Here is a 27907-nt window from a genome sequence, read left to right as displayed (position 1 = left end):
GAGCACCGGGTGCTATACTTTAGCTACTGTTACTGATTCCACACAGACAAAGTCTCGGGCAAGAGCTAGTTAAATAATATATCTAGAGCGGTTTTAACTCCTTAATAGTTCGTATTTAAATTCTGCTTCCTTTAAGAAATCTAACCTTGTTTCGTTCCCCAGGGCTTCACTCCTCTCATCCTAGCGGCGACCGCGGGACACGAGAAGATCGTGGAGATCCTCCTGAACCACGGCGCGGACATCGAGGCGCAGTCGGAGCGGACGAAGGACACGCCGCTGTCGCTGGCGTGCTCGGGCGGCCGCTACGAGGTGGTGGAGCTCATCCTCAGTCGCGGCGCCAACAAGGAGCACAGGAACGTCTCCGACTACACACCCCTCTCGCTGGCCGCGTCCGGCGGATACGTTAACATCATCAGGCTGCTCTTACACCACCAGGTGCGTAGTAGTTTAACGTTTATGAATAAATCATTTATTTTTATTCCATGAACCAGATTTTAAAAAAATACTGCTGTTGTGTTTTAAAGCATAGAATACACTAATGATTAAACGAAGTGAATTTTGCGGGCTTTTTTTTGGCATTAAAAATTTTTGGTAAATGGAAAAACGCGTTAAGTTTTCACGTTACTTGTCGCACTTCTTGACGTTGCTAGTAATAAATGCACTTTTATTTTATTGAACGCATCAGCATTACATTATTATTAACGCGTGTCGATTGAAAACTTACATGAGCAGTACAAAAAATCTGAGTATCTACATAAATCGTGGTTGCATTGATAAGTACAAACAAGTTAGTAACTTTAAAATGTATGTCATCAGGCGGAGATAAACTCCCGCACCGGCTCAAAGCTCGGCATCTCACCGCTGATGTTGGCGGCGATGAACGGGCACACGGCGGCAGTGCGCCTACTGCTGGACTGCGGCTCCGACATCAACGCGCAGATCGAGACCAACCGCAACACCGCGCTCACGCTCGCTTGCTTCCAAGGTATCTTACCGTAACTGCTTGACTTTCATTCGATCTTCATTTCAAATAGTTTGATTGATGCTGACCGAGCTTTAAGGCTCAGACAGTGTGGACGTACCTTGAAACGCGTCGTGACCACTGCCGCTTACGGCTCATCGTCTGACTTGGGTGCGTAGACAACATGCCAATAGTTTACGAAACGAAGCTGTCACTGTCGCACTAATATGAAAGAGTGATAGAGAGACACAAAGCGTTTCGTTATCTTAGCGCAAACCCCACGTCCGAGCCCAAACAGTATCATTATGTTAAAAATTGTAATTCCTGCGGGCGCAGCACGGTTCCATTTTTATCGACTATCACTATGCGCGTCCCTTTCGCACTTACATACTTGTTAGAACGTGACAGGCATGGTGACAAGGGATAAAAACGCGACCGTGCTAGGCCGCCTGATTATCTATTGTATGTTGCATCAGTGTATTAACCCGGCACCATGTACTCGGACAGGGCGGCACGAGGTGGTGAGCCTGCTCCTAGACCGCAAGGCGAACGTGGAGCACCGCGCGAAGACGGGCCTGACGCCGCTGATGGAGGCGGCCAGCGGCGGCTACGTGGAGGTGGGCCGCGTGCTGCTCGACAAGGGCGCCGACGTCAACGCGCCGCCCGTGCCTTCCTCGCGCGACACCGCGCTCACCATCGCCGCCGACAAGGGCCACACCAAGTTCGTCGAGCTGCTTCTGCAGAGGTGAGCGCTGTTTATATACATATAGCGTACATACATATAGCGAAAGATCAACTAAAGTTCAGGGGAAATAACTAAAGGAATATCGGATATTGACAAACGCCAATTTAAAAGTAAAAATGTAAGGAATGACAAATATAACGAAATCTGATGTTTTGTGATAATTTCTATACATTGTTTAAGTTTCGCGCCGCTGTAAACATTTTAATCGCCACAACTATTTTCCATAACTCACAACAGTCAATCTTATCGGTATATATGAAGGTGCGTTTTATCTGTTACGCATTGTTATTTATAACGGGATGTGGCGGTCAAGAGATAGATATACATTCATGATTAATGCTTACATTCATTGAATCTGAATGTGGTTTAAATTCGTAGACGAGCAGCGGTAGAAGTGAAAAACAAGAAAGGCAACTCCCCCCTCTGGCTGGCCGCTAACGGCGGTCACCTCGCCGTCGTCGAAATGCTATACGCGGCCGGCGCGGACATCGACTCACAAGACAATAGAAAGGTAATGTACTATCACTGCTATATACACGGCCGTCTACCATAGATGTTTGAACGATAAAGAATGTGTTTCTATTTCAAAAATGTTGCCAAATTCGAAACCGTTAACAAACATTTGTTTAGCTATAACTATCCTTGTTGTCTTGCAGGTATCGTGCCTGATGGCCGCCTTCCGAAAGGGCCACACTAAAGTGGTCAAGTGGATGGTCGGCGTCGTCACGCAGTTCCCCTCTGACCAGGAAATGACGAGGTAAGTTTAGCTCACTTTAAATTTTAATGATGTTGAATAGCGTAGGAGCTACAAGATTTAAAGATCTTGTAAATTGTAAGATTATAAAGCTCTGGTTTCCTAGGATAGTGGTGCCGTCATATAGCGGCTGTCTCCATACATAATACTCCGACATCCATATTTATTTTACCCGTATTATTTTGTATGGAGACGGCCGCTATATGACGGCACCACTATCCTAGGAAAGCCGAGCTTAACCGGGGTAACTTTTCTCTTGGAAGGTACATCTGCACAATATCGGACAAGGAGCTGTTAGAGAAATGCCAAGAGTGCGTGCGCGCGATCCGCGCGGCGAAGGAGACGCAGGCGGCGCGCGCCAACCAGAACGCGACCATCCTGCTGGAGGAGCTCGACGCCGAGCGCTGCCGCGAGGAGTCGCGCCGCCAGGCCGCCGCGCGCCGCCGCGAGCGCAAGAAGAAGAAGAAGATGGAGAAGAAGGTCACCATCATGGTCAGTGTCCTACACCCACCCCTGTCACTGCAACGTGGATCCCCTACCGGATTTCGGCGTTGCAATAAAACTTATAAAGATCTTTAGTAGCGCTTTTAATGCGACTGTGGTTATCCTAAAGCTCTGTTTTCCTAGGATAGCGGTGCCGTCTCCATATAAAGTATGGAACGGCCGCTATATGACGACACCGCTATCCTAGCAAAACAGAGCTTTATCATGCAAGATTCACATCGAACGCTGTATACTTTTTCGTGTATGAATGACAAAAAAGTTTAAGCTTTAAATTGTTGAAATTATTTGTTAACACAGATTTCAAGTTATGTTTTATCCGAAGACGTTTTACTATCTCAGTTTCTCATTTAACTAGAGTACGAGTCTTTCGAAAAATTCGAGTATTGAATTGTAGAACCTCATCAGAACTAAAGTCGATGCTGTTTATGAATATTAAGTAATATTATTTCAATTTCCTTTTTTTTAATATAACAGGAGGAACGGCGCAAGCTGCAAGCGGAAAACGACAAGAACTCGTTATACTCCGAGAAGGCACTGGGCGAGTGCTCCGAGGGCGGCGAGCCCGACGACGAGCCGCAGGCCAAGGAAGAGGGCGACTCCGGCATCGACGCCAACTCACAGGTACACATCATACATTTAATTGTATGTATGTAAAGTTTCATAGTGACGAGTAACGTTGCCCAAGAGGCTCAGTAAGAAGTGTATACACTTGGAAAAATTCGACCTATGCCGCTGTGGCCCGGTGGCCGGATGGCACAGGCACCTGCCGCGATAGCAAAGGACGCTGGTTCAATTCCAGCCTGGGGCACTGGAGGCCTTGGTCACTTTTTCTTAGTATATGACATTTATTTCATTTTATAACGTTGATCAGACTGTCAAGTGTGATAGGTGCAACTGCAAGTACTGCAACTGGTCCTAACTGTTGTAACAGTTTTGCAGGGTTGCTGTCTGCAATACATATAATTTTGTTGTTTTTTTAATAATAAATAATAATCAATTGAGAATATTCTAGCAAGAAAGCTTTTCCAAGAGTATTAAGATACAAAAAAATAAATATCTATCCGTAACAATAAAGAATGGTCATTTGAATACTGTGATGTGCAGGGCTCATGCTCCTCCTCGGACGTGAAGGCGCCGCCGGCCCCGAGCGCCAAGACCAAGAAGAAGAGGAAAGACGAGAAAGCGCCCCCGCCCGCCCCGCCCGCCAAACAACCCGACAAAGTGAGTCTTCTGCTAATTCACTCAAATATCTGTTGTTCAGGCCGAGAATAATAAAAAGGGTCCAACCTAAATTGACATAAAAAAACGTATAACTTTATTTTTGTTATTGGTGAGTACTCGTGAGCTCATTTTTTTTAGCATTAGAAAGAACTTCATAGAAGGTAAGCGATCTTGACAAGTCTTTTAATCGAAAAACGCTTTTTAAAAATCAATAACTATTACTTATGAAAGCAGAAGAATATAAATGATCGTATTAGATTCATAATTGTTACATATTTGCCGTAACTTATTTTTTTAAATGTGTTTTTCAATTAAAAGATACATCAAGATTGTTAACCTTATTTCTAATGCTAAAAAAAAAACGAAGTATAGGTACTTAAATCCCCCTATTTAAACGCTGATGAATTACACTAGAGAAGCAGACTCATCGTGGTAAATATCAGTACCGGAGACTTAGTAAATCAATAAACAATACAACAAGATGACTAGATACGTTACAAAAACAAATCTCGTCATGATTTGGTCTGCAGTCTGAATGTGATTTTTTCAATTTATTTTTTATGTAACGATGCCCTTATTTTAGGTTTATAAGGACAGCAATACAAATTTTATATTTTCGTTTCAGACTAAACCCAAGCAAATAGAGAGTAAACCAGAAAAAGAGAGCACTCCTAAACCAGACAAGAAACAGGAGAAGGAAAACGTCGCTCCCAGCCCGCCCGCCACGCCGGTCAAGCCGGCGCTGCTGCCCGAGCGGCGGCCACCCGAGAAAAAGGACAAGTGAGTGCATGCCACATTACTAGATATTACTACAGACTAAACGTTTCGATTTCTACCTCGAGAATGAATGAACCGTGACGCGCAAACGTGGCATTTTGTCTTAGGTTGCTAGTCCAACAAATTAACCCTTCATACATATTATATTCCTTTATAGTCATTCGATTCCGAACCGTAATTCTTATAGTAGAGATGCGTTTTTGTTTTTAGTATGATGGCAAGTAAGTTGCCGCTACGGACTAAAGGGTTGGGTCAATTTGTTTATTCTTATTCTGATATTCTCATGTGTTTTATAGTCATTATGTTGGACTGACAGCCACCAGACAGGCGATAAAGATAAACAGCATATGCCATGCCGATTTGTAATAAAAATAACAGTAACCTCAAGGCAGTACAGACACCAGTGGGTTACACTTACACGTATGAATAACTCTCAAATATACGCGACTAAAGCCGATAAAGGTTGTCTCTTGTTGTTGTGGGATCTTTTTGCGCTCCTCAAGTACCTGCTTCTGTCTGTTATTGCCGAAATACTAAGCTATTAATTAAATTATAACAATACTCTGATATAACTTAGCTAACCGGAGTGTTAATCTGTAGGCAAAACTGGTATATGGCTTCGGTAGATTGAACGCCTGTAATTTGCTGATACAAAGGAACCCCTATAGCAATAATGAAGTGGTCTGGTTGAGGTGTTTGTTGCCAGTAATAAAATGCTGCATGCTTGTAGTGGTTGCGATTCTGTGGAATTTATAAATGCTTGAAAGATTGTCAGTTCAACAAAAACTAATGTCGCAGTCCGTTCTTAGAACACTCATGAGCAAATTTCGACGCAATGACTTCCGCGAGTACCTACTTGCATAAATATTTAACATTAGTTATGTGTGTTTATATTAGGCAATATCACGCTGTATGCCTAAAGTAATAATCAGTTCAATATTTTAAATAATCGTATCTGATTTGATTGATTTTGTAACTATTTATATGAATCAGAAACAATATAATTGATTAACGAAAGCAGAATCTTATTCATAACATCATTAAGAAATCGATAAAGAGTGTTAACATATTTAGTAGGCTTCACGATAAATATTATTCTTCCAGAAAACCCGAAGAGGATATCCCTAAGAGCATAACAGTACAGAACGTAAACAAATATGGCAGTAGCTCTAGAAAGAGTCAAGTGTTCGAATCCTCGCGGTTTACCGCCGAGAAAGAGGACAGTGACCCGACTGACAAAAACAAAAAGACGCACGCCACGCACCAGTAAGTTATCATGCGCGGGCGACGCGCACTAGCGACACACTAGCACTACACGAGGGCTAATCGCGGACATATAAACTCAAGAAAGGCAACACTCATCCATTATTCCTTTGGACTATATCGCATTTACATGAATCATCTAGTCTCGATTCGTAATTTTTTCGGTATAATTGCGTTTTTGTTTCACGCATACTTATACGAACGATGCTTATACTGCTTAGTCAGGAAATTGAAAGTAGAAACATGTATTATTTACAACTATTGCCTTATTTCAGTTTATGTTATTTGTAGACTCCGTCAACATTACGCTACGCACACTTTCAAAATAGTTTATTATGTATAACATTAATCCGATTTAAGATCTCCTCTTAACTTAATTAGAACTGTGGCTTGGCAGACTCTACGAATAAAATGATCCGCGATCGTTAAAACATGTCAAAATGCTTTGGTGTGTGTACGAATACTACAAAAACCCGCGCCCTTTTCATCGCAATCATCTAGCGCACATATTGGCCGTCATTATTCCAAACAATCTCTCCTTATATTTCCAAGTGATTAAAAGTGTCGAACCATATATGGATACTACTGTATTTGCATGTTACAATAGTGTTTTTGTTTGATGCATGTGTTTTAATTGTTGCGAGTAGTCCAAACGGTAACAGTATTATACTCTGTATCTTTAGGTATTTAAATAAAAGTAAACAAAATCTTTTTTTTTTTATGAATGGGCTTACTCATGGCCACAGACTAGCCGAGGCGTAGACGTGGCCTACGATGGAGCGAGCTCGCCCAGAAAATCTACCCTTAAATAGGTCCTTAATGAAAACGTCAAATGATTAAATAATGTAGGTTAAAGTCAGGTCGTTCAGTGACATCCAGGCGGTTTTGTATTTGGTTGGTTAACCAATAAATCGTATACCTACCCGAAAATTTAAAAAGTGTTTGTTTACTTTCATTTAAATATCTAAAGATGCAGACTATAGTAAATGAGATAAGTTTACGAACATTTTGATCGGCGTAGTATTTATCGTTACGCTCGTAAAGCCAAATCTTTATCACCTAATAATTAACCATTTAGCCATTAGTGAAAAAGTTGCATGTTGTAGTTGCACATTATTCAATGCATTACACTGCACCTGTAACTCTCAGTAATGCTTTATGATCATCATTCACCTTCCATAATCGTCGTTAAGATCAAAACTGATAGACATAATCTTTATAGACACTACTAATTTTATTTGACGTAATTGCAATTATGCAGCCCATTTGACTGCCGCGCTAAGCTCAACAACTTTATGCACATTTGAAAACGAATTAAAAAGTGTATTTTGTATACTAGACAACAATGTACATACATATTATGCTTAGCGCAGCATCTATGTAAATCATATTTTCGACTCTACACTTTTCTAAACATGTCTAATAGATTGATATTGTTTATAATGACAATAATTGTGTCTACTTCACTCGTCGAAGTTAAGAAAAATGCGCATCGTCAAAGCATACCACCATAAAGTTACATTACACATTTTCTTACAAAATAAAAGTAATAGAAATGCAATAATGGAATGATCGACTTGATGTTGTAGATGGGAGTTGGAAGGCAAGAGTACGTCGCCTAAAGGCGGGTGCGTGGGCGGCCGGCGAGAGGAAGGATGGAAAGAGGTCGTGCGCAAGTCCAGCGTGCAGACCCTTTCTACCGTCGAGCCAGGGTAAGTGTGCAAACATAGAGACGGGCGAGTTTAACAGATGAGCGTTGGTAAGATCATCGTGATGTGGGTAAGTAGTATACAGTAATTTCTTTAATCTTGGACAGCTCCTATCAGCCTTTTAAAACTTCTAAGTTAATCTACAACTTGTCCAGTAGATCCAATTATCCTTAAAAAATTTTTTAAATAAACTTTAAATCTTCCAGCTGGTTTTCGTCAAACTCATTTGGTACTCAGTACTCTGCGGGTTCTAAACAGCCAAATTTGCAGCTCTTAGGGCCAGTTGCACCAACTAGACTCGACAGACTGATCAACATCACTCAACTGAGAACCATGAAAATGCCTATACAAGCGAACTCTTTAACGGTGACAGACAGTTCGGTGCAACCGACCCTTAGTGGTTGCCCAGCGAAACTTATCTCTACGTAGACTGCAGTTATTGGATGTGGTTTGAAGCAGGCAGTTTGAGCTAGACTTACTAGGATTCTATTGACATGGTGTTTTTGCAGATGCAAGAAAGTATCTGTCGGCGCGCATGCCATCTCGCGAGTGATCGGCCGCGCCGGCAGCAACATCAACGCCATCCGCGCCGCCACCGGCGCGCACATCGAGGTCGACAAGCAGGGCAAGGGCCAGGGCGAGCGCATCATCACCATCAAGTATGTACACACACTCAACTCTCTTTATCACATATAAATTAACATTAATATTGAACGTATGTGAAAGTTCTTGACTCAAAAACAGATTTCCCAAGTGTTAATAAAATGTGTTCGTAACAGGGGTTCAGCGGAAGCGACGAAGCAGGCGGCGAGCCTGATAGCGGCGATGATCCGCGACCCCGAGGCCGACATCGCGGCGCTGCTGCCGCGCGCCAAGCTGCCCGCGCCGCAGCCGCCGCCGCTGCAGCCCAAGCAGCCCAAGCAGGCGCCGCCTAAGGTACGCTAGCCCTTTTAGGCGTTATGTATTGGATTAGCGGCGCATCTGCTGCTTTCCATCGTCTCATTCCGTACAATCTGACGCTGTGTGTAGCTTACAAGGTCGCCTTGGTGTCATCCTAACCTGGAATAGAAGGGATGTATAGATGTGGCCGTAGACAAAGGGATTACCGATCCAGTATTTCAGCTGTCAAATTTTCATCTACAATATTTGCATATGATGAATAATTTAAATTTGTAGCAGCAGCCGAGCGCCGTGCCCCTGGCCCGCGCGACGCCGCCCGCGCGCGCGGCCTCCAAGCAGCACGCCGCCTCCACGCCCCGCGCGCAGGCTCTCCGTCTCACTACGCACGGTAGCTATACTTTCAATTGTACCTCGCACACCTATAACTTAGAAAATGAGCTTTTATTTTAAATCATTTTCTGTCCTGAGTACTTTTCCAAGTTTATATCGGACATATATCGTTATCCGAATACTTCAAGATTGTATTATTGTAAAGTTAATAATGAAGTAAAACATGATTATTATTTAATAGCAGCGTCAGTGGTCGAAAAGCGCGCAACAGCCGCAGCGACGGCGACCGCGACGCCGGTAAAGTCGTCGCTGTCGTACACGGGGGCCATCGTCGGCACACGCAACACGTTCGCGGCCAAGCTCACCGCGCCGCCCGCGCCCGCTCCGCCGATGCCCACGCCCGAACCTAAGGCGCGCCCCAAACCGCAGGTATGTGCCTACACCCACCACTCAGGGCTCATACGCACTTTTACTTAACTTTAGTCATAACGCAAATCAGTCGAACACTAAATTCAATTTCAAAAATAGTTTTGATTCAATCCTAAACATATGAAATTAGTCGTGACGCCGTACGAGTACATCGAACACCGCGTCAGGATAGTGGCAAAATTTGCCTGAGCTCTGGCTATACGTTGGGAATGGTAGGTCAGAATACATGTGATATTTGTCCGGCAGACGAGCACGCCGCCGTCCTGCGCGCCGCCGCCGCCCGCCGCGTCGCCGCTGCGCGCGCGCGACTCGCCGCCCGCGCGCCCCGACGACGACAAGCGCGTGCCCGACGTGCCGCAGGTAACACTCGACACTATACCCCTAAGTCCACAGTTCCTTTAAAAAGAACAAATTAAGATCGATTTTTGAACTACAATGCAATAAAAGAAGGTTCCAAATTCAAAACAGTAAAAATGACTCGGGGTCTTAGGAAGATAAACTATACCCCTAGTGTAGGACTATCATACGATCGTGATGAAGTTGGAAGCGGGTGAGATGTTTTACGACGCTGACAAATCCAGTGCTTTACTTTCATACGTTTACATGCAGTCCTGCGCTGTAAGCGTCTAGTACTGGCACGTTTTTCGATATCCCTACGGGCGAGATCTTAATTGTAGCGCTATCAGCATTAAGGTCCGTTTGCGTGTTAAATTACTCATCTCGACCTGTCGATTGTGGGCTTGACCCTGCTGAAGAAACGTGCTGACTCATTGAAACTGATTTGGTTTGGTATTTTAAGCTGTAGCAATTTCCATGTATGTTACTGGATAACGACATTAACGACTCTCTGAGAATTGAAGTGGCCCGTAAGTTGGGATGCAAAATTTGCAACCCCCACCGCACCGGTGTATTTGCGAGGTGATAGTTGAGGAGAACGGCCACCACGGGCTGAGGTGCCAAAGGTGCGCTGGTCATTTTCCTAGACACCACCAGGCTTACATCCCATGCATATTGGAACCACCAAGGCTTATCTCAGTCTTGACGGACTCATCTTGGTTCCCTGGTGGAGGGAGCGGTATCTTTTATGGGAAGCGACATGTGTTTGTACATTTGCTGCGTCCCCTCTAAGACACATGGCGGGAGGATAAGCGGCAGAAAATGCCGCAAAAATAAGCACGCCAAATATTGCGGGTTGCAGGGGACGTACGATTTTGTGACTGTTGCTGTCGAAACAGCCGGGCCCTGGTGCAGCGAACGGGCGAGATGTTCAGAGAACTGGGTCGACGGCTGAGGGAGAGAAGTAACGACCCCCGTTCTGCGTCTTGGCTTGTCCAACAAGTCTCCATCACCATACAGTGCGGCAACGCTACGAGCACGATAGGGACTTTTGGATCGGGCTTGGCACAGAACGGGTTTAGATTAGATAGTTTTGAGTAAGTGATGATGAACTTACATAAATTTACCGTGTTACAGCTAAGCCCAGAAGCTCCAAGCCAGTGGAGCGAAGAAAACACTGCCAACCCTAATTCTGCACTGCACATTAATACGACGCCACAGGTAAAGACATAGTAGATTTTATTTTTAAATTATAGAATCTCAGTTGAGTCTGGCTTACCTACGAGACGAGCTGAGTCTAGCATAGGGACCAGACCAAACTAAAATGTATATTTCTTAGAAAAAAAATGTTTTGACTACTTATGAAGAATAATAATTGATTAACCATTTGAATTCCAGAAGCAATAATTTCAGTTTTTTTTTAGATCCTTCTATCTTAAAAAAGATTCAAAGTAAAATTTTGAATTTGCACAACATAATGCAATGGTTATAGTATGTAATAGCTTAGTGGTAACGGTATGTGTGGTCGCAGTCTCGCTGCGGCAGCGGCAGCGGCAGCGGCACGGGGCCGGGCGCGCAGGAGTACTCGCTGTTCAAGGACCTGTCCGCGGGCGCCGGCGCCGGCGGCATGTGGGGCGCCGGCGACGCGCACAGCGACACGCCGCACCCGCACCAGGTACCCGCCGCAACACCAATACAGAGACCATCCATTTGTCACTATACTTCGTTTTTTTTTAGCATTAGAAAAAAGGTAAACAATCTTGATGTGTCTTTTAATTTAATTGAAAAACACGTTTTAATAATAAGTCACGACAAATATGTAACAATTATGAATCTAATACGATCATTTATATTCTTCTGCTTTCATAAGTAATAATTACTGATTTTTAAAAAGCGTTCTTCAATTAAAAGACTCAATGTCAAGATCGCTTACCTTCTTTGTGCTTCTTTCTAATGCTAAAAAACGAACTATACACGGCGACTGACCTAACTTGCGTTTATCTAAAATGTAGAGTTTAAACAAACGACGACGAGTGTTTAGACGATGTGTGCAGTGTATGTATGCAATTGCATACATACACTGCACACATGTACACTAGTTAGTGTTTTTGGTTAAAGAAACCATTCCTTATGTTAAACACTTTTACATAACGGATAACGAAAATAATGACGTGCTCAAGCATAGCTCATAAAACGTCTCAAACGAACCATTCAATTAATCAATATTTGTTATAAATCAATCGAGTGGCATCTGTGACAATTGTTTTATACATATGTTACGTGTGTCGTCGTTTCGTCATCTTTGAAGTTAACCGAGATGTCGTATCCAGCAGGTGTACCGCGAGCAGGTGGACGCGAGCAAGGCGCCGGGCTACCGCGGCGCGGCGCCGGGCGGCTGCTCGCCGTGCTCGCGCACCTCCTCGCACGGCTCCACGCCGCCGCCCGCCTACCAGCCGCCGCAGCCGCCCTTCCACCAGCCGCTGCCCATCGGCCCGCTCCCGCCCATCTCGCTCAGTGAGTCCACTGCCCGATACCCGTTCCGTAGCCGTAACCGACGTATCAATACATAAAAAATTGCAATAATGCTCAGTTTTTCCAAATTGTCCTAAAATATGTTTGTTCTATGATGAAATATATTGTCGATCCATGAAGTGACGAATTGACGATGACGTGTATGTGACCTTTAACTACGGAGCGAAATTTATATTTATGCGACGATGTTTCAGCCTAGACTCACTTTTTATATTATAGTAACATCCCCAATAAGTTTTTACATTCAATAGTTTAAACAGTTTAAACTGTTTACTTTTGAAAAAAAACAGGCAGTGTCATCAATATGGAAACCAGTGTACATTCAAATATCATTCATATCAATAATATTCAGAATGAGCTTAATAAGAAGCATTATTTTTAAATTATTTGATTTTTTTTAGATAACAGTGTGAATACGATGGACATGAGTGGATTATCTCGAAACGGACCTATCTATCAAGACAACTCCAGGAATGGACACAACATGATGGTAAGTTATTATACGAACTAGGGAAATTAAGAGCTGATTTAGAAGGCGCGTGAACTCGTATGCGTTTTTAAGTAGTTACATTGCGGACTGTTGGTTACGTCCAATTCAATCGACGACCGATCAAAAACCGCAATGTAATGAAACTAGCATGCGAGTTCTCGCATCGTCTAAATGAGTCTTAACCTGTTGGTTTTTGGTTGGTGGTTGGATTTAATGTCCTCCTCACCTACTCTAGTAGGATTCCAGGAAGTTGGAAATAACACCCTTAATCCGTCCACCGCAGGTGTCAATGGGCGGCGGGCTGGGGCTGGCGGGCGTGGCGGGCGTGGCGGGCGTGGCGGGGGTGGCGGGGGTGGCGGGGGTGGCGGGGGTGGCGGGCGTGGCGGCGGGCGAGGTGTCGCGCCTCAACCCGCGCGCGCCCGACTTCGCGCAGCGCGCGCCGCACCTGCCCGCGCACCAGCACGCGCCGCTCCACCCGCACGCCATGCACCACAACAAGCACCAGCAGCAGGTCACTAGCCCGATATCCTGAGGCCCATTACGAATCAAATTTAAATACGGTTTCACTTCTTTTGTTTTGATATCGAACGAAACATACGTAATGCGAGTTGCAATATTCCAATTGCAGATGGTTTAAATCACATTAAAGTATATTACTACGGGTACATATGCAGTAACTAAGAAATAGTACGCCGAGACCGAATTACCTCAAACCGTTCTCTAATAGAATCACACGTCACACATTGACATTGTATGGGAAGATAGACAACCTATAAACCGAGACCTGGTATCGTCTTGAGTCGTCCCATTCGTTTTTGGTCAAGTTCTTAAATTAGTCCTATTCTGCTTTCGTCACTCATTCTACATTGAAAGCCACCGACGATTGTGACGAATGTAGAAAGGGTGACGAACGCAGAATAGAACTAATATAAGAACTTGACGAAAAACGAATGGGACGACCCAAGACCTTACCGCGGAAAAAATGTTTTATGGAAAGATTGTTTAAAATGGTCCATAATGTTAATTAGTATGATCACTTGACAGCAGCTGTTCGTGGGTGCCAGCGGCGCGGGCGGTAACCTCAGCACGCTGCTCATGTACCAGCCGCAGCAGGCCGCGCCCAAGCCCATGCATACGCCGCAACCTCACCTGCAGTACCAGGTACACGAAAACTTTGCTATAGAGTGCTATGGGGGACAGCATGGGGAAAGTAGAAAGACTATTAAAGATAAAGGAAACTGTCTTGCAAACGATTAGGTCTTTTATGCCTAAAAATAAAAAGACTTATTTTTCGGATCGACTCAGTTTCGTGCACGAATCATTTTATTGGAAAGAAAAAAAATGGAGCAGCAGAGTTGCTCAAATTTAATATTTTGCTTAGCACATTAAAGTTGATGGCCTTTCTGTTTAAACTAATACCAGTTTCGACAAAAGTGAAAATAATCAGTTGTATTCAGTCCAGTCCCTTAGCCAGATTTTTTGGTGTATCATTTGCCTTGTCGGGCACAGATGGGAATAGGCGCTTCATATAAATCGTTGCCATTTGTTCCCGCTTGATGTACCGCGGCGGCGGTCTCGTGAGGCGGGGAGAAACTTCTGGATTACCCCGATCTTTTTCATAAGTAACAATGTATATATTTTCAGTCCCTATTGGAGCGTGGTGTGGGAGTAGGGGCGGGAGGCTGGGGCGAGGAGGAGGAGCGCAAGCCGCGGCCGATCGGCACCGAGCGCGCGTGGAAGCTCACCGCCGACTCCGACTGGCACCACCCGCACCACATGCCCGACCACGACCGATACCAGGTACGCACCGTGAGGGGCTCTGATTTTACCCGAACCTAAATTCTTAGTTAGAATTTCTGACGGCCTTAGTTTCATTTTTCAACGCGGCGTGCGGTTGAAAATGGGTCTATTTACAGAATATAATATGTGTACCGTTTCCGCTTCGTTTAGTTCGGGTCGTAAAGATGTACATTCGTTTAGCAGGGCGCCGGGGGCATGAGCGGCGCGACGCACGGGGCGCACGGAGCGCACGGCGCGCACGGGCTGGAGTACGGCGCGGGCGCGGGCGCGGGCGCAGGAGCCACGGCGGCGGCGCTGTCGCTCATGCACGCGCTGCCGCTGCACTACCTGCCCGCCGCGCCCGACCCGCGCCCCTGGGACCACGCGCCGCCCACGCAGCCGCAGGCGCACGCCGACAAACAGGTACCTACTGCCCCTCGTCTATGAATGAATGAAAATTTTTATTTCAGGCAACTAGTGGCCCATACCTTAAAACTAGCATACATATTATAAAAATATATTTTAAAACTAAACACTACAAATCACTTTATGGCTGCGATGCATTACGCAACCCCACAGTGTCAGGGAGCCGGCCGCGGAACCGCCGAAACTTGACACCCTTCGGCCAAAACTCCTCCTTGGTGAAGGTCGCTAGATGATCAGTCGGAACGCTCACCACAAACTAATTAAAATTCGCATTGTGTCGAGATTCCAACTTCGCGACCCTCAGGATGAATCCGGTCTTCGTTTTCACATACCGCTCACACACTGCTCACAACATGTCGCATACTTATCGATCGTGTAGGTTCTTTAGTCCGGCGACATGATATAATATAGTTTATTTTGACTTCGAAAATATGTCTGACACTTATCCTGACTATATTTTTAACTTTTCATCGTAGCGTTGCTAATCGTTATAAGATCCTGATTCGATAAGATTTCATTTAGACAATCTGCCGCCCTAGGGCGTTCTCTATGAAACACTATCACTTATATTATGCATGCGTTTGCGTTCTTGCAAAAATATAACATGTTTATTATTGTCGACAGACATGGAGCAAGTGGACCCACTAGAGAAGCCCTCGCCGGCGCCGGCCGCGGCCGCGCCACGAGACTGTCCCGCGAGGATTATATATAATTGTAACCCTTGGAAACGGTGTAGATATTAGTGAGAAAGAATTATATTATACAGATTATCTATATACATAATAGAGAAAATGTCCTATCGAGAAGAGAAATACTTATACTGTACGATCGACTGAAGTGAGCATTAAACGATTCATTATAATGAAACACGTGAGGGGTCGGTTGTAGTTTTATTTGTTACTGCCGCTCGCTGCCGGCCGCCGTTGTTAGACGAATTATAGTTGTTCTAGTGCGCGCCCTCGCGCTAGTGGTAGCTTGGAATGTGATTCCGTACGCGCCGTGTTTTGCGTTGCCTTGCGCGGCCCCAGCCGCCGACTATTTACATATTTTACACTATATTATGGCATAATACGATATTAATTTGATTGAATGCGCTCGCAACCCGAGACGGATTATAAACGTGTATTAATAAATTTGCTTGTACATGAAGATTAAATATCATATATTGATGCACTGTATCTACTGGTGTTTTTAATAATACCACCTGTTTCAGATAATTCTTTTTTATAGGTTCATTTGGGTAACATGTATATTTATAATTGTAAGTAAATTATTACTGAAGACTTGTCTCGAATAATGATGCAGGATCTGCGAAGTTCTAGGCAAATAAACCGTTGTCAAATTTAATGCGTGTGTTCTTGCCCGCGCCGCGCTGCCCCAACTCGACTGCGCCACAGAATAAATAATAGTAGTAGGTACAGAAGATTCACTCTCTAGAAAAACGCGTCTGTTAAGATTAGAACAGATATGACCGCTAGGTGGCGACAGCGCCACGCGCGGCTTATGGCTAGCCACCAAAATTGGTGTGGGACGGATGTACTCGTAGCTACCTGTTGCAAAGCGACGAAATCACGGAGCGAGCCACGCCTGACTGCGCCAAAGAATAGATAACGTTACAATAAAAGTCGATCTATGAAATATACAGATTTATTCGATAATTTAATTATATACAGAGAGATTCTTATTTACGTACATTTATTAGTTAACATTTAGCAAAAGCTGCCTAGCACTTGTAACAAAATGACTGTGCTACCATAAAATCAAAATAATTAATATGCCTGCACTGTTTTTGTTCATAACGAACCTTATAGTTAAGGTTCTTTAAGATATTTAATTATTTTTATGTATGGCAGCATGTCATAATAATTTTTGGCACTACAATATTCGGCCTGTAAAATTGTGTCGGTAACTAGTTTGAGAGCACAGGCAGTGCAAGTGTTATTTATACGTCATCATTTAATAGAAGTTTGACGTTTAACCCTTTGACCGCCGTTGTCCGGTATAGAAGACAACGATAGAACGATACGCTGGCGCCGTCGTCTTGTATACAAGACACAAATTCAACCACTGAGTTAATGTGAAAATAATAAAAATTGCAATTTCATTTACACTCGTGTTCATATTTAAGGTCTTTGTTTTTTCATTTATTTGCTTTTTAAGCCGCTATATAAATCCCTTCTTTTATAATAAGGCATTTAAAAAAATTGCTCCAATTTTCAACATTTTTCATGTTCCTCGTCGCCGTTGTCTTGTATAAAAGACAGCTAGGGATGGGAATGTTAACTCGATATGGGAATTTTTAAAGTAAATATAAAGTCAGAAATATGATTTTATCTAAGTATTTGAACACTTGTTAATCGCCAATTTTTTTCAACGAATAGTAGGTAACTACTTACTAGAATACGTAGAACGAAAGTCAGATAGGCATAACTATATTTAAAGTTCAGGTAGCTTCTTTAGCTCTATAAAGTAGAGTCAGACAAGTAAATTTGCCATTGTAGATTGTGGACTATTTAATTGCAGAAGAGATAAATAAAAAAAATAATCGATGTTATTTTATAGCTTAGTGGGAAGGGATACACCGCAGCGACCGCTTCGCACAAGTGTGGTACAGGGACATACCTGTTTATCAGACTTTACTTTTATTGTTATAACATTGAAGTTAATGTGTAATTTTTTTGTAACAAGTCGTTGAACGTTTTTTTGATAAGAGTTTACCTATAGATTAATGTAAACCAAACTGAAATTATAATGATAGATTCTAATTCCGGAATAATATCTTCACTCATTAAAAATTCAACCCACGTGTAATTTTCACTAAAACAGTTCCGGTATATTGACTTTATCGACACATGATGCGCAGCTTTAACCCTTTGACCGCCGTTGTCCGGTATAGAAGACAACGATAGAACGATACGCTGGCGCCGTCGTCTTGTATACAAGACACAAATTCAACCACTGAGTTAATGGGAAAATAATAACAATTGCAATTTCATTTACACTCGTGTTCATATTTAAGGTCTTTGTTTTTTTCATTTATTTGCTTTTTAAGCCGCTATATAAATCCCTTCTTTTATAATAAGGCATTTAAAAAAATTGCTCCAATTTTCAAAATTTTTCATGTTCCTCGTCGCCGTTGTCTTGTATAAAAGACAGCTAGGGATGGGAATGGTAACTCGATATGGGAATTTTTAAAGTAAATATAAAGTCAGAAATATGTTTTTATCTAAATATTTGAACACTTGTTAATCGCCAATTTTTTTCAACGAGTAGTAGGTATAACTACTTACGAGTACTAGAATACGTAGAACGAGAGTCAGATAGGCATAACTATATTTAAAGTTCAGGCAGCTTCTTTAGTTCTATAAACTAGAGTCAGACAAGTAAATTTGCCCTTGTAGATTGTGGACTATTTAATTGCAGAAGAGATAAATAAAAAAAATAATTGATGTTCTTTTATAGCTTAGTGGGAAGGGATACACCGCAGCGACCGCTTCGCACAAGAGTGGTACAGGGACATACCTGTTTATCAGACTTTAGTTTTTTGTTATAACATTGAAGTTAATGTGTAATTTTTTTATAACAAGTCGTTGAACGTTTTTTTGATAAGAGTTTACCTATATTAATGTAAACCAAACTGAAATTTAATTATAGATTCTAATTCCGGAATAATATCTTCACTCATTAAAAATTCAACCCACGTGTAATTTTCACTAAAACAGTTCCGGTATATTGACTTTATCGACACATGATGCGCAGCTTTAACGTTACGCCAATAAAGTTTACGTACCGACAAGCGCTTACGCCGTTGACCTAGAGACTATTATTACTTGATCCGCGCGGAAACAGTCCTTGTCGATCTGCACTGCGGGCAGTCCATGCGCGCCGTTGTCTTGTATAAAAGACTTCTCGTACAGCCTAGTGCGGCGATATCACGTCTTGAATCGACATTGTTTAGTGGTTGTTTTTTATGTTAAATCCCTATATTTTAAACATTTTCGGGTGTAAAACATATGTTTAATTTTGGCAATTTGGAATTAAATTAAAACAGGATAAGGACAAAGCTAAATTAAAAAGATTTTTACCATAAATTGTAAATATCGATATCACTATTTGCAATCCCTAAACTTTTTATTAGTTGTTTACTTAAAATTTGCTCTGGCGTGTGAGTGAGCGTCTTTGCGGACTAGGTCCGGCGGCCAAAAGGTTAACGTTACGCCAATAAAGTTTACGTACCGACAAGCGCTTACGCCGTTGACCTAGAGACTATTATTACTTGATCCGCGCGGAAACAGTCCTTGTCGGTCTGCATTGCGGGCAGTCCATGGGCGCCGTTGTCTTGTATAAAAGACTTCTCGTACAGCCTAGTGCGGCGATATCACGTCTTGAATCGACATTGTTTAGTGGTTGTTTTTTATGTTAAATCCCTATATTTTAAACATTTTCGGGTGTAAAACATATGTTTAATTTTGGCAATTTGGAATGAAATTAAAACAGGATAAGAACAAAGCTAAATTAAAAAGATTTTTACCATAATATTGTAAATATCGATATCACTATTTGCAATCCCTAAACTTTTTATTAGTTGTTTACTTAAAATTTGCTCTGGCGTGTGAGTGAGCGTCTTTGCGGACTAGGTCCGGCGGCCAAAAGGTTAAATTCACTTGGACTGCGAGTGCTATTAAAATCGTTGCATATCTTGGTCTTACTCTATAGATTTTGTTACTACATATTCACATTACATTTGCTCCTGCTCCTGCATACGGCGCATATTGGCATTAGAGCACTTCATCATAGAAGAACAAGAGAGAAACATGTTCCAGCGAGAGCAACCCGCTCTATCTGTAATCTCTAGTAACTGGAGCAAGTAAAGGTTCAAGCGTAAATGTACTCTTGACAGCATATGCTGGCAAAGTCACGACCTGTTATTTTAACGAATCTAATAGGCCGTTAGGCTCTTCCATGTGGATTATTGGGTTCATAATGTCCCCGAGTAGATACAACAGACAATACTTATGTACTAGAAATGATAACTTATAACTCTGAGTGCCTCGCGAGGATCCTGCTCTCGAGGTCTTGGTGCAGCTTCTCCACCTTACGAGAGTGCTTCTTGATCATCTGCTGCTGCTCCTCGAAGTGGTCCACCTTATCGCCAGCCGCCGCTATCTGTACAAATACATCATCTTATGAAGATATGAAGGCGTTGTAAGAAAAATATTGCAACAAGTTACATTAACCTTCCGAAGTGTCAAAACTGAAATTGAACGTTATGCATATGCACGTAGGTCTATGTTGCTCTGTGGTCTGTGACCGATTAATCTGTCTTTGGCGTTGGCGTGTGGATATATCGGTCATTGGCGTCCAAAAGGTTAAGTGTGGGTATCTTGCATTAACCTAGTAGCATCATGCATTTGGCAGAAAGCTGATTAGAAATGATCTTGATATGATAATTAGCAGAAACATTTAGAAAATATTTCTTAAACTTTTCGCCGCCATTAACTTCATATAAAGTCAGTACATTTCGAGCCTCACTCGCCACGACTTCATATCAAGTCGTGGTTTTGGTACTTTTGGTCAGGTTTGTTTACATGCAATTTTTGACAGTGCGTTGATGACACTTTATTACTTCATTGACGTGGCGGCGAAAAGCTTAAAACAAACTTGAATAAACAAGCAAAATTAAAAAAACAGCATGAAATTAAGTAAAATTACGAACAGCGGAACTTCGCTCATTTGTTAGTAAGGTGGTATTCCACCTATCACCACCTACACGTTTTGCTTTAATGAGAGATTGCGACGCACTGAGATTAGACAGGTGGAATACCACCCTAAGCAGAGAAAACAAAAAATAACCTTGCTGTGATGCTTATCGAAGTTGTTAACGTGGTCTGCTTGGATGTGGCGCAGTTTCAGCAGCCTGGACTCGTAGTGCTGCAGCTCGACCTGCAAGGCAACATCAGTAAACACTAAATTCTAGATCGTTGGAATTTACTTATAAATAACAAGATACTCATTTTAATCCCTATTACAGGCATAGTATATAAGATTTATCGACCACATTCGCGCCATCAGAATTTGAACCTTAACAATCCTATTTAAGGTTCAAATTAGATTGGACTTTCGGAAAATGTGATTTGTCTTCAAATTTATCATCAATGCTGGATTGATCTGAATAAATTTGGATTGGTGGGGCCGGGAAAAGGATTATAAAGTCAAGAAATGAGGTCAGGGGTCTAAATTAACTTCAGAAAGTTGCTTAATGCAATTTAAATTGTTTTAGTAAACCTACGATTAATTACCTTCAAAGATTCAAGTTCATCTACAGTGAAGTTGGCAGCTGTAGCTATTTTCCATAGTCCTTGAACTTTAGGCTCAATAAATTCTTTGTTATTAGGACCTAAAAAATAAAACAACATGAGCATTTGTTTTATTACAAATTAGTGGTACATGTTGTCAAACATGCGTGCAGGCCACCACCGCTGCTTGCACTCTAGTAACTCTAATTCTTGCACTCTAGTAAGAGTTACATACGCGTTGCCAAGCTTACAAAGATTCATCCTTGGGATCACAGGAACCCTTACCAACAGGAACACAACCCTACGAACCTACAGAATAAGTAGCAGCTCTATTATGGCTGTGGTCTTCTGTAAGGTCAAGGACATTTCACTCTCCCCTGCCTCTATTTTGGTTTGACATAGTTTATGCCCAGGTCTAAAAATGAGATTTGTTAATTATGTGGATAAGCAGTAAAGTTGGTGTAGTCACTTGGCAGTTTAACAAGTTACCATATATGTGGCCTAACAAAATAGGTAGGCATGCCATGATAGCAAAGATGGCTAATAAAGAAATCCTGGAGATATCTTTAATAGGTTTAAGACCTTGGGGGACCTTGAGGAGACCTTGAGAATTAGGGCTTTCTAATTTTTTGGTCCAACCTGGTCAACCAGTGACAATCACCATTGTATATTAATATTAACATCTATATTTTTAGTAGGACAGCTATTTTAGAGCTAAACAGCTACCAAGGGTTGTTACCTCTGGCTGTCATCCTCTGAAGCCTGTCATATCCGTCCCTCAAGCCTCTGTGTTTGTCTCTTACTAAATTAGCTGCGTCAAGATAATCCTTCTGGCCAATTTCATTGTTTTTTGCCTGGTAATTAATTTCATTGAATTTGTCCAATTCTTCCTCATTGACAGCATCTAAAACATTCAAAATGGAAATATTAAATAAAGAAAAGAGTTACATATTATGATTTTACAAATAACATTTTAGAAACACTAATATAAATGCATTATTGTTGATAACCAAACTATTGAAAGTGTATGTGAATTTTCAACTTCGCCAATTTAGTTTTTTTTCTTTTTTTGTGATATAGGAGGTAAGATAAGACCAGAGATTATAAAATAATTGAAAAATAAAATTACAAAACTATGAATATAAGGCAGAAATAGGAGACAAAAATATCTGTATTTAGACATACTTTTAAAACCATCACTCTTAATATTATCAACATTATTGAGCAGCTCATAATATTGGTCTATCTTCTCCTGGTGGTGGGTGAACTCCTCTTTCAGAGCAGCAAGCTCTTCGCTGGTGAATCCTGAGGCCTCGGCCTTTGACCAGAGCATGTTCAACTTCTTGTCTTTGAAAATGCTCCTATTGATATGGTCATCCAATGCAGAGTTGTGAGCCTGCAAATTATTTTCCAATTATCTTTGATTAGAAGGATAACACATAAACACAAGCTATATTTAGCTTACTGTGGAACCAGCTCAATTTGTATAAGATAGTCCCCTTCGAGCTACACGGAAGGAAGCCGGTGTTGCTCGAAGATGGTCCCATAATATTTAATTATTTATGAATACATTTTAAAATATGTTTGGTTGTGACTAAGATATAGATCTAATATTTTATAACTAGAGATAACCCTGCCACTGTTATAAATAGTATAGTGTATCAGTTCACCATACAATGAACTCTTATCAATACTGAAGAAAAAAATATTATATACGAAATTTTAGTAGTTTATTCATTAAACAGTGAGTAACGCCCCTTTATTTTAACCCTTCGTGTGATGTCACTGACGTCGAGGGGCGTCAACCATAAAATAACACAACTCATGATCTGATTCTTACTGGATGGTCCTTGACCTTGCCTCCTGTGTGGTCGTCAAAGTGTTCCCGAAGCCCATAAACGGTCATGATGTTGGTGAGCTTCCGCCGCAGCTCCGCCTCCTTCAACCCCTCCTTGTCACCCCCTTCGCTCTTCACCCGTTTATACGTCACTTCTTCTTTGTCGTGTATCATCAAATCACTATACAGTGATTGCAGTTTCGGCTCGCTTAAGCGCTGTAATCAAAGGAATAATATTGAAAACTGTGCTTATTAGTTTCGTTGAATATAGCAAACAATAGTCTTTATTTACCTGCTTGGCTTTCGTCCACAAAATATTAAGCTTGTTCATTCTGAACGGCTTCTCTAAAGTTCTAAAATCAACCTTTTTGTTCTTCTGCTTTTCATTAGCATTTTTAGAGTATTTGTTTTCACATAAAACAAAACTAAGCAACAGCAACAGCATAAAACATTGCAATGATTTTGTAAGCACGAGTTTCATGGTGGCCAAAAGTTATTATATCATTCACAATAAAAGTATAATATTTACAGATTTTTGTAATTAGCTGTCGCGTATTTTGATTACTTTTCAACGAATTAGATTGTGATGAGATAAACACACATCAATACCGCCTGGTCGTCCAAATCGTTATCGGAATGAATGACAGCTATATGACATTAGGCTGTCAGTCTCGTTCTTATAATATTTACAGACTACCGCAGGGGGGGGACACTCGGAACATAGTTAACGTCAGTAAAGATGGCGGATGATGGCGTCAATTTAGAAAGAAAGAAAAATTGCGTAAAGCAGACTTCCGATTATGCAAACTACGTCATTAGATGTGTCACTATAAAATTGATACAATTTTAAGGCATTAATACAACATTGATAAGGTTACATACCTAGTTTGTCAAGACCTTTCTTTATTTATAATGTTGGTTACTTAGCAACTGTTGTTTACTTGTCAGACCAAAATAAATGTCGTAACTCGTAAACAAATTATATAAGATAATTATTCTCTATTAATTTTAAAGTGTAACCGAGTAAAAATGGAGCAAGCATTAAATACGAAAATAGGGAAATTAGCCTCCCAATATTACAACACCTGGAGGTTTAAAATGTTTAATAGTGCTCAAGAAAATGCCGGGACGTTTAGATATTCTCGAAAGAAAAATGAAAAATTCCATCGTTAGCGCTCACTGCAAATAGCGATGAAAAGGACCTGTGTATAAGTTCGAAACTATAATAGTGCAATTTTAATTTTGGTGACGACAAACATGTACTATGACATTCTGCAAAAAATCGTGCGTCTTGATTCCGCTAAAGACACGTCGTGGGAGGAACTGGAGCGCATATTATGGAGGTACCTGCTTAGACAATGGATATAGAGTCAGAAGCTGCAAGCGGTAGATTCCTGTTATTAATAGGTACTATCTGTATATACCAAATTGAAGGCAATAAAATACTTTACTATTACTTACTATTATGTTTCTGTTATATTCATTCCACTCTTTAAAACCTTTTCTACATAATATTAGGTCTACTTGGGCGGTTTACAAGTAAATTTTTTGTTTGACTTCTTGTAAACAATACAGTTATTTTTTACAAGAAACCAATCAAAAAATGGACTTTTAAACCGACCAAGTAGACCTAATATTATGTGGGACAAAACAAAAGTACACGTATGGATGCATATGTAGTTGTACACGCACACATACATACTTAGTTTCCGGGGAGAATCAGAGATGGCGCTTTCAAATGAGTTTCCATAAAATGCTTCAAGAGGGCTCTCTTTACCTATTATACTTACTTTACTCTTTGGACTACCGCACCGGACCGAGTGTGTATAGCAGAGTGCCGGGGTATCCAGACGGGACGTGGACAGGACTGACGAAATCAGTCGATTTGTTCGGGAAAATAATTGTGTCCGCACCTGCTGATGTGATCGGGGAATCAAATTTAATTGGTATTTGCGTCCGCACGGCCCTGTTCGATCGGAGAATTTCATCAGATTGGCGAAAAATTGTCTCGTCTGGATACAACTTAATTATAGTCAAACTGTTCAAAAAGTTTGTCCGTAAAACAAGGCACGAAATTCTAATTTTCTATGGGACGATAACCCCAAAGAGTAGTAAGTATTGATAACTTGTTGATAGCCCTTCGCTTCATTTTAGTGCCTATTTTTTATGAAAAAAATATGGTTATCTGTAAAGTCGCCCGTCCGTTACGACTTTGAGTAAATTGTCGCGTTTGAGGGGGGCTTGAGGCCAGTTTCGGACGCCAATTTATTGTCCGATCAAATCGGTAGATTCGATCATCCTATCTGGACTGGGCTATAACCGCGAAAATCGAAGTTCGCAAATTCCGGGGATCTTTCTCTTTTACTCCAATGACGGCGTAATTAGAGTGACAGAGAAAAATCCCCGCAATTTGCGAATTTCGGTTTTTGTGGTAGCCCCTCTGGCCCTTAAAAATGAAGGTGTTGCTATGCTTTTTCAAAACGAGGTTTAATTTTTAAATCAATTAATCACTCATTCCTACTACAATACTTATTAATATTTAAGCAAAATTTTAGCGGTATTTTATTAATTTTTAATTTATTTATTATTTTAATTCTTATTTACAGCTAAATTCCTTTTTTTTACATAGTAACTCAAATTATTATTTGACAGCTCTGATCGTTGCTCATCGTATCGGGTCGCATTCACATTCATAGTTGACTTATTGTATTTTATTTTAAGGATATAATATACTGTAAACCTTCTCATTTGCCGTTATCATATTGATAACGCTGATCTGATGATACGGTTCTTAGTTGTTGGTGGCGCTTTATATGTGTATAGTGAGAGAGCAATCATCAGCAAAATGGGAATGGGACCTTAGTGTTGCTTCGGGAGTGCATCTGCGTGGAGCACGGTCGCGGCACGTACGATCCGTTTGACCGCCGGTACTTTCTCTCGCTGATGTTTTGCGAGTCGATTACTCAACAAGCAGTCGCGCTGTCTAATCGTCGATGTTCGCTAGCGGACGCCTATGAGAGCGGTCGTGTAAACGGGATCGAAGGACTAGTGTCAAAACATTGTCGTGTTTGTGTAATGAGTGTTGGTGTGTTGTGACGCGGTGGTGGCGGGCCCAGGCGAGATGCGGCGCGGCAGCGGCAGCGGCGGCGGCGGCTGCGGCTGGGGCGGCGGTGGCGGCGTGTTTGGGCGCTGGTCGCTGCGCCGCTTGCTGCTGGACAGCCCACTTGTGGGCAGGCGACTGGCTCATACAGGTATATTCACATGATTGAAACGAAGCAACTAGTATGTAATTTTATTGTCAGCAAAATGATTATGAGGTACAGTGTGAGCCATTTGAGACAGGCTTTAGGTGCTGAAAACGTATTATAATGTTACTCAGAATTGTATAATTCAAAAGTTGAACAAAGTTGAGTTTTTTTTGTATAGGAAAGAAAAAAATCCTACAATGGCATTCCATTGTTGTAATAATTATATTTACCTATCTTACCTTATCTCCAGTATACACTTAAATTGAAATATTGTTGATAAAACATGAGGCAAACACTTAATCAAAACAAAATAAAAAGTTTCATGGCATTACCTAAGCTTCGTTTTACAACATAGCTCTCATTAAAATGACTCTTTGTTGGTAAACAAGCATAAGGCCTAAATAAAACTTTGGACTCTGTTAAATAGTATGTAAAAGATTTTGTAAGATGCCGTCTCTTACGGTACCCGCCGATATATTCTCGCTCTGTCTGTGACGGCACAGATCATATAATAGTTCTGTGATGGGCTTAAACAACAGGTTTGGTTGAAATGCCTTTTGAGCTTCTCAAAGTTCCCTTTGAGTGATTCTGTTTTATTACATTAGTGCTCTTTGCATTAGCTCCCTTTAGGACTGGCAGGCCACTTAACGTAATCATCTATCCCCACCAGGCCCAGGCACAAATGGGATGGGAACAGGAATAGGTGTATATGGAATATAAATCATTCCCATTTGTCCCCGCTTCAAGTATGGCTTATTGTGCCTCCCTTATTGTGAGAGTGAATGAACATGTTTATAACACATTTCAATTTAGGCCTTTTTTAGATATACTTATTTTACTTACCAAATATAAGTATATATTTGGTAACTAATATATACTTATATTTGGTTTATATTTACTTATACTTTATTTATAATATTTCATAAGAGCTTTATGAAATATTATATGTAATTAATATTATTACAATAATTACACCCCACAGTAAGCAATAAAAACAACAAAAAAAAAACTAAATTCACATTAACATTTCTCTTCATAAATTATGTATCTCCTGCACCAACACTTGTCTCTGTTTGACTCAATCGTTGACTGGTAGAGAATGCCTTTAGGCATTAAGTCCGCCATTTGTACATTTTTCCTGTGTTTGTGCAATAAAGTTTAAATAAATAAAAGTTTAAATAAATAAGTAAATTCCTAGAAAATGTTATTCATAATGTGCACGTTAGTTTATTGGGGACTCAAGGTTGTTTCTAATAAAACTTCAAACTTTTGAGCAATCAATTAGTCATTGGCATCATTAAATTTTTATGACCACAACCAATTGTCAGACATTGAAGCAATAATGCCGGCGATCAAGGGGGTCAATGTTA

At 41.4% G+C, this 27907-nt stretch overlaps 3 protein-coding genes across 3 annotated transcripts in view; 2 read left to right on the top strand and 1 right to left on the bottom strand.

Annotated features, from left to right (window-relative positions):
• The window catches only part of LOC134672941 (ankyrin repeat domain-containing protein 17-like), a 54698-nt gene extending 38364 nt beyond the window's left edge, over window positions 1–16334 (top strand). The window contains exons 23-47 of the mRNA XM_063530894.1: window positions 163–435; window positions 817–985; window positions 1469–1706; window positions 2085–2217; window positions 2363–2463; window positions 2724–2952; window positions 3439–3585; window positions 4069–4185; window positions 4811–4965; window positions 6067–6228; window positions 7815–7937; window positions 8444–8593; window positions 8714–8870; window positions 9111–9222; window positions 9406–9593; window positions 9840–9953; window positions 11067–11150; window positions 11461–11604; window positions 12260–12443; window positions 12863–12951; window positions 13235–13462; window positions 13996–14112; window positions 14596–14751; window positions 14932–15153; window positions 15781–16334. Coding sequence (XP_063386964.1) covers window positions 163–435; window positions 817–985; window positions 1469–1706; window positions 2085–2217; window positions 2363–2463; window positions 2724–2952; window positions 3439–3585; window positions 4069–4185; window positions 4811–4965; window positions 6067–6228; window positions 7815–7937; window positions 8444–8593; window positions 8714–8870; window positions 9111–9222; window positions 9406–9593; window positions 9840–9953; window positions 11067–11150; window positions 11461–11604; window positions 12260–12443; window positions 12863–12951; window positions 13235–13462; window positions 13996–14112; window positions 14596–14751; window positions 14932–15153; window positions 15781–15804 — 3816 coding nt within the window. The 3' untranslated portion in view covers window positions 15805–16334. The remainder of the gene's footprint in view (window positions 1–162; window positions 436–816; window positions 986–1468; window positions 1707–2084; window positions 2218–2362; window positions 2464–2723; window positions 2953–3438; window positions 3586–4068; window positions 4186–4810; window positions 4966–6066; window positions 6229–7814; window positions 7938–8443; window positions 8594–8713; window positions 8871–9110; window positions 9223–9405; window positions 9594–9839; window positions 9954–11066; window positions 11151–11460; window positions 11605–12259; window positions 12444–12862; window positions 12952–13234; window positions 13463–13995; window positions 14113–14595; window positions 14752–14931; window positions 15154–15780) is intronic.
• Window positions 16335–16787: 453 nt separating this feature from the next.
• LOC134677785 (alpha-2-macroglobulin receptor-associated protein) lies at window positions 16788–23895 on the bottom strand. The gene is made up of 7 exons (XM_063536216.1): window positions 23582–23895; window positions 23293–23505; window positions 22638–22848; window positions 22192–22356; window positions 21456–21553; window positions 21010–21099; window positions 16788–20322 (listed from the first exon to the last, which is right to left on the bottom strand). The coding sequence occupies exons 1-7, from the start codon at window positions 23768–23770 to the stop codon at window positions 20191–20193; spliced, it is 1098 nt and encodes a 365-aa protein (XP_063392286.1). The 5' UTR covers window positions 23771–23895; the 3' UTR covers window positions 16788–20190.
• A 2079-nt stretch (window positions 23896–25974) lies between these two features.
• Window positions 25975–27907, top strand: part of LOC134677777 (E3 ubiquitin-protein ligase RNF19B-like) — a 49877-nt gene continuing 47944 nt past the window's right edge. The window contains exon 1 of the mRNA XM_063536207.1: window positions 25975–26540. Coding sequence (XP_063392277.1) covers window positions 26411–26540 — 130 coding nt within the window. The 5' untranslated portion in view covers window positions 25975–26410. The remainder of the gene's footprint in view (window positions 26541–27907) is intronic.

Source organism: Cydia fagiglandana, chromosome 2 (assembly GCF_963556715.1).
Source record: "Cydia fagiglandana chromosome 2, ilCydFagi1.1, whole genome shotgun sequence".
Classification (NCBI taxonomy): domain Eukaryota; kingdom Metazoa; phylum Arthropoda; class Insecta; order Lepidoptera; family Tortricidae; genus Cydia; species Cydia fagiglandana.
This window is presented reverse-complemented; position numbering and strand designations above follow the sequence as displayed.

Coding starts and splice junctions, on each gene's coding strand:
- LOC134677785 (XM_063536216.1), bottom strand. CDS start 23,770: ATGAAACTCGTGCTTACAAAATCATTGCAATGTTTTATGCTGTTGCTG. Junction 22,357..22,637: donor TAAGAGTGATGGTTTTAAAA/GTATGTCTAAAT, acceptor TGAATGTTTTAG/ATGCTGTCAATGAGGAAGAA. Junction 20,323..21,009: donor TCGATAAGCATCACAGCAAG/GTTATTTTTTGT, acceptor GTATTTGTACAG/ATAGCGGCGGCTGGCGATAA.